At 59.3% G+C, this 6,441-nt stretch overlaps 1 protein-coding gene across 1 annotated transcript; it reads left to right on the top strand.

The window, feature by feature from the left end:
* Positions 1-83: 83 nt before the first annotated feature.
* LOC308610837 (NUT family member 2G-like) lies at positions 84-6,128 on the top strand. The gene is made up of 3 exons (XM_081259833.1): positions 84-1,188; positions 2,141-2,270; positions 4,999-6,128. The coding sequence occupies exons 1-3, from the start codon at positions 503-505 to the stop codon at positions 6,058-6,060; spliced, it is 1,878 nt and encodes a 625-aa protein (XP_081115959.1). The 5' UTR covers positions 84-502; the 3' UTR covers positions 6,061-6,128.
* Positions 6,129-6,441: the final 313 nt, after the last annotated feature.

Here is a 6,441-nt window from a genome sequence, read left to right as displayed (position 1 = left end):
AAAGGAGGACTGAGGAGGAGGTGGGGCCCTAATATTTTACACAGTGCCTGTCCACAAAGGGCCTTTGGGGGCCTAGAACTTACCTTGCAGAAGGCCCCACCTGCTAGTACGCCGGCTGAGGGGCATTTCTCACAGAGCGGATGTCCACACAGCTCCAGGTCTTGGGAGACAGCCTGTGAGGCTTAGGTGCCAGGGTGTGCCTTAGGGAGGCTCTCCAAGTGAGTGCTTGCTGAGGCAATTTCTTCTCGGCAGGCAGGGGTCAGGGAGCTTGGTGGATGGGCGTGGGGTCACCAGTGGAATAATTCTCAACTGGAAGTCAGGGCATGAAAATCACTTGAAGACATTTGCACGCTGCAGTTTCCCTTGTCCAAGAGTCTCTCATCTGTGGAGATTTACACTCTGATGCCGCAGAAAGCCTCAGTCCCACTTGCCCATTCTCCTCCTCCATTCACTCCTTTCCTTTGCCTCAACAGCATCTGCAGTGCTGGGAACGGATGTCACCATGAACCCCGGTGCCTCCTTGTCTACTTTCACGGCAGTGTCCTTTCCTCCACCCATTCCTGGCGCCCAGCACTGGCCACCCTGGGAGCAGCACCTGCCACCTCTCATCACCCCCGCATTCCCTCCTGGCAGCAGCCTGCGGCTGCCAGCTTTCCCCAGGATGCCTTTGGTGGCTAATGGTGGCTGTGGCCCCAGTGCCCCTGGGGCTTGCAACTTCACTGTACAAGTCAGGTCACAAGGGAGGCCAGTGCAGGCCCCCCAGACTCAGACCTTTATCGTTCCTCAGGGCCCCCTCAACTGGAGCGCTCCAGGGGCCCTCAGCGGGAGTGCTGCATGTCCTGCACCCATATTCTTAGCAACCCCTGCGATGGAGACCATTGTGACTGCTCCAGCTGTTGGAGTTACTCAGGCTGGCAAGCGAGGCTGGACCCCAGGCTTTCCTCCTCAAGCTCCACCACCAGCTGCCCAGATGGCCCCTAACATTCGCCCAGTGAACTCTGGGCCATGGCCACATGGCACTTCCAGGGAGGGCAGCCTGGACACCAACCAGCCCTATGCCTCGCAGGAGGACTGCTCTAACCACCAGAGCGTGTACAGTAACTTCCGACGGTGGCAGCGCCTCAAGCCACTGGCCCGGAGACACCTTCCCCAGAGTCCTGATGCAGAAGCTCTTTCCTGCTTTCTCATGTGAGTGAACGCTCAGGGGGTCATGAGCTTATCGGAGCTCTTAGATAAAGAGGAACTGGGGATGGACTCGCAGGTTAGGTTTCTAGGGATACTGGAAGCAAGGTGTGAAGGCGATGTCCACGCCAGGAGAAGGCACACTGTCAGTCATACGGGCGAGCCTGCCAGTCCATGACATCATGACTGAAATGTGCCTTATCTCAACTGACCCCACCCCCCTGTGAGTCTAGCCAGCTTGCTCTTCCATGATTCTCCTGGTAATACGGCCTGAAGACTTGCAGTCAGAGAGGGTCGTGGTGTAAGTTGAGGAGCCAAGGAGTGGATGCCACACTCTCCTGTGCTGACGTCTCCTTTCATACAGCACTTGAGTGTACGTGGCCGGGAGAGGTCACTTCGGAGAAGGGGGAGGAGCGCGGGGCCCAGGAGAGAGCTTCATGCACGCCTCGACTTTGTTGATGTGGAGAATTCCACTAGGAACAGGGTGATGGTAGAGCTCTCCTAAGGGCATGGGCTCTCTCCCACTAGAGTTGTGAGCCTGGCAGGCATTTCCATCCTAAACCTGCGGTCCCTCGTAAAAAGGGGACAATCACACTTCACCTTCAGAGGACCGTGCAGAAGACTCCTTGGGCTAATCTATGAAGTGTGAGCAGATTGCCTGGCACATGCCACGCCTCATTGATGATGGTGATTTTTATTATGAAAAGGCAGCCTTGAAGAGGAAAAGAGCTCCCCAAGGCACAGTGTCCCAGCTCTAGCCTGGGAGTGGATGGTCATCCTCGAGTGAGTGTGAGGCGGTGTAGCCGGGAAGGCTTGTCTCTGCTCTCCCAGACACCTGCCTCTCACTCTCCTGTTGCTCAGTCATGCTGTGTTGAGTGATGTGTGGTCCACATTGGTGGGTGGGGTCAGGCAGGTGGGGGCTGGGCTGGGCACAGAGACTAACCCCGAGTGCTTACAGCCCAGCGCTTCGATCCCTGGCCCGCCTGAAGCCCACCATGACACTGGAGGAGGGACTGTGCAGGGCCGTGCAGGAATGGCAGCACATTAGCAACTCTGACCGGATGATCTACTACGAGATGGCGCAAAAGTGAGTCAGCGTCCTGGGCCCAGGGGCTGCGTGGAGGGTGAGGCGAGTGGGTGAGGGCAGGGTCTGGCCGTGGGGGTGCTCATCAGAGAGGACAAAGGAGAAGGGCTGTCGCTCGGAACAGGGGGCCCGCAGCCCAGAGGCCCTACAGTCCTCCAGAAACCCCTCCCTCACCTTGAGAGTTTGGGTCTTCTGTCCTTCCTCCACCACGAGCTCTGCCCTCCCCAGAGTTTGACCTACCCTTGCCCTCACATGAAGGTCTCAGGACGGGGCAGGGTGAAGCTGTGAGTCCAGTAGGGGTCCAACTCCGGCCATATGGGCTGGGCTGGGGAAAGAGCTCCACCCGCCAGCCTGCTGCTTCCTTAGTGGTGGCTGGCTGGCGGCCACTGACATAGATTTGGGACCCCCTCTCCTCACGAAAAGTGGCCTGAGTGGGTACCCTGGCATCCCTCAAGAGGCTGGGGAAGCCAGCTGTCATCAGCCCAAGGGTCTCTGGCCCTTCCAGTGTTTGCTCCACGGTAATCCCCTTGGCTTAAGAAACAAAACCAAACAAACAAGCACCTCTCAGAGGAAAGGAAGGCCTGTCCTCTAAGCTCAGCATCCACATCGTCCAGCCTCTCCTGAGCCCTGTCTCCAGGTCTACGTTCCAGAACTCTCAGTCCCAACCCAGGGTCCTGGATTTGGGCAAGGACCCCTGTGGGGAACACATGCCTGTTCCAGCCTCTGGCTGTCAGCCCTTCATGTGGCTCTGGATGGGGGGCATGGGGAGGGTGCCCCCTGGGTCAGCCACGTGTCCCGTTGACCTGGTTCAATGCAGCGACCTGGCTCTATGCTGTTGAATGCTCTCCAGTGCTGGTGAGGCAGGAAGGGTCCCAGATCTTGTATCAGTTCCAGGAGCAGCTCTCTGCTGTGGACAGCACCTCACAGGGCCTTGACAGCCCCAAGGCACATCCTCTCCCAATCCCTCATTCTTGGCTGTCTTTGTTGGGCTCCAGAACCCAGGCCATTTTCTCAGGGTGGCCTGTGCCTCCGTCACACCCCAGGTTCATGCAATTTGAGGCAGAGGAGGAGATGCAGATCCAGCAGTTGCGGTGGATGCAGTGCGCGCAGGGCCTGCCTCCTCCAGCCCCACCGAAGCTGGATCCTCGGGGGCCCCCAGCCCCGAAAGTGGGCCTTCAGCCGGCCACCCAGGTTCCCACTGGAGTTGAACGCACAGGTAACGGGGGCCCAGGGTTGGCCACTCTTCCCATGTGGATCATTTTCCTTCAAGACAGGGGCATTGGTCTTTCAAGCAAAACAGCCACCGAGGCGGGGGGTGGGGGGTGGGGTCTCAGATGCCCTTTGTTACTACGGGGTATTGACTTGGTCTATCTTGTAACTTCTCTCACGCCTCCCTGTCAAAGGACTGCACACAAAGTCTGCCTAAGAAGTGGGCTTGATGGGGACACCCCTGGAAAATTGGAGGTTCCCCACTTCCTTATATGTGACTCTCTTAGATGCCCCCTTACCTCCCCCCTCCAACTGTGCATGAAGCTCCAGGTGGTCCTGACCCCCACACACCCACATCAATGTCCCCCAACAGTGCCCTCACCAGCGTGCGCTCGGTGGTCAGGAGGTGGACCGGGAGCCCCTCACCTTCCTTCCCTTCCTCCTGCTCTGCCGCAGCCTGTGCTCCCAGGATGTCCGGCCCCAGGGCCCAGCCCTCCCGCCCGAAGCCACACGGGTCCCAGCGACCCCCGGAGCCCAAGGCACCCGAGGACATTCCACCTGAGGCTGTGAGGGAGTATATGGACATCATGGAGGCGCTGGTGGGGCCCGTCCACTCAGCCACAGGCGACTCAGATGCAGAATGGGGAGAGGACGGAAATGAGCTGCAGCAGGAAGAGGACGGCACCTACTCGGACCCCGATCTCTTAAGCTATATCGACAAGCTGTGTTCCCAGGAGGACTTTGTCACCAAAGTAGGCTAGGCCTGGAGACTGGGGTCTGCAAGATGCCAGGGCATGGAACTCTCAGCACCCAAGATCTGGGTTCTGCTCAGGCCGTTGGGACTTAAGCTCAGCTCCTTGTTCCTGAGCCTGGTGTTAGGGGAGGTTTACGCAGATGTTTGTGTGTATATGTTTGTGTCTATCTGTGTGTATGCCTTTGTGTCTGTGTTTGTGCCTCTGTATATGTGCTCTTTTGTGTGTGACTGTGTATGTGCATGTTTGCGTGTGTGTATGTGTGTGTGTGTGCGCGCGCTGACCATCCCCGCCTTGTGGAGGAGAGTGGGGTGGGTCTCTGCTTTTCACTTTCCCTCCTGGCCTTCTTGTCTCACAGGCCACTCCTGGCCGAGGATGCTCACAGCCTCTTCTTTCTGTTCTAGGTGGAGGCAGTCATTCACCCTGGATTCCTGGCAGATTTGCTTTCCCCAGACCCACAGCTGGATCTCTTGGCCCTAGAGAAGGAGCTGGAGCAGGAGGAAGGGCTCACCCCCGAAGAAGTGAGACAGGGGAGGGAGAGGGACACTCAGGGAGCCAGGGGACCCCACGGGAGGGGGACCCCAGGTGATCCAGGGGACAGGGGAACCCAGATGACCCAGGGGAGCCAGAGGAGGGAGGGATCCCCGGTAGAACAGGGGACACAAGGGACACTCAGGAAGACCAGGGCACAGAGGGACCCCAGTGAACAGGGGAGAGGTAGGGCCCCAGAACAGGAGGGCCACATAGCGCTGTCCATCCCTCCCCTGCCTGGGACACCTGGCATGGGGAAGGGCCCGTTCTGGGGTGGGTGCAGTGCAGGGTGAAAGGAAGGAGAGGATAGGGAGCCGGGAGGGGAGGGAAGGTCACAAAGCTGGGAATCAGTTGCAGGAGAATGGCCGGACTGCCACAGTGTCTGTATTTGGATTCGAGTCCTGGGGTCGCCCATCCCCTCCTCCCCCCCAGGGCCATTGTCCCACTGCCCAGTGCTCCTCCTCTCACACGTGTGTGTGGAGCCGTCACTGTCCTCCTCCCTCCTACCAGCTGGTGCAGAAACGACTCCTGGCCTTGAAAGAGGACGACGGTGTGCGGGCAGCCCCGAGTCACAGTGCACCCGGAATGGCCTCAAGTCCTTCTGAGTCCGACGCCGGCCAAGGTGCCCAGAGGCACGACCAAGACCCCCATCTAGGGGTCAGTGATGAAGCCTGCCCACCAGAGATTGATTCTCAGGCTCTTCATAGGCTCATGCAAACAGACACTGCCCTGTGCAGGCCCGAAGTCTTTGTTCCCTCTGGAGGACGTCAGGAGTTCTCTATATTCCGGCCCGTACGGCTCTCCCCTCCCCAGGGTCAAAGGCGCACCGGCCCTCTACTGAGATCCAGGGATGCGTCTGTTCTCAGAAAGGCCTCTCCTCTTCGGGAGGCCCGAGTGCCCAGGGACGGGTCCAGTGAGAACGAGGAGGTGCTCCAAAGCGTCTTCATCATAGACTCTCAGCATATACTGGTGCCTTTCGGGATGTCCCTCAGTCCTGCGCATGTCTCAGCCCTGGCTTCCTCTGGAGGTTGGGGGGCCCAGAGTGCTCCCCAGTCCCCCTCCTCTCAGAGAAGAGGCCTCAGCCCAGCTCCACCAGCCGCTCCCAAGTCGAGGAAGCGGGCTCTGTGTGGACGCCCAGCCGCTGCTGAGAAGCTGCCCATCCCCGGGGCTGGCCTCGGCGTCTCTGGGAGGCCAGCCTTGGCTCTGGGGCTGGCTCGCCCCTCACAGCTGAGAAAGAGAAAGCGTGACCCGTTTGACACAAAGAAGCGTGGGAAGAGGAGGAAGAAGCACTGCAGCCAGTAGGGTTCAGCTGGGCCGGCCCTCCAGGGCGAGGCCCCAGGGCAGCCCCCTGGGGAGCCTAGGGGCTCCTCCTCCTCCTCCCAGTGCTGATCCTGGATGATGTGGGGGGAAGGGAGCGGGGCAGGACCACCAGGGTGGGGAGGGGGAGCGGGATTGTGGGGGGTTAGGGAGGTGGGGGAGGTGGGTGTGGCCAGGTGTGGGTGGGAGCAGGACCTTTGGAGTGATGTATGTAAATTGTGAACAAAGATCGTTTTCGTGGGAAATGCTCTCAGGCCACTGTCATCTTGTTGGTGTTGAGCTGCTCCACAGAGAGCGATCCTGAGAGGAAGGAAGGATGAGGGAGGTCACAGGAGCTCTGGGTCTACAGGTGGCCACACCTTTCCT

The sequence above is a fragment of the Mesoplodon bidens genome (genome assembly GCF_964165515.1).
Source record: "Mesoplodon bidens genome assembly, contig: HAP1_SCAFFOLD_238, whole genome shotgun sequence".
In the NCBI taxonomy this organism is placed as follows: domain Eukaryota; kingdom Metazoa; phylum Chordata; class Mammalia; order Artiodactyla; family Ziphiidae; genus Mesoplodon; species Mesoplodon bidens.
Note: the sequence above shows the minus strand (reverse complement) of the source record. Positions and strands in the feature narration are given on the sequence as shown.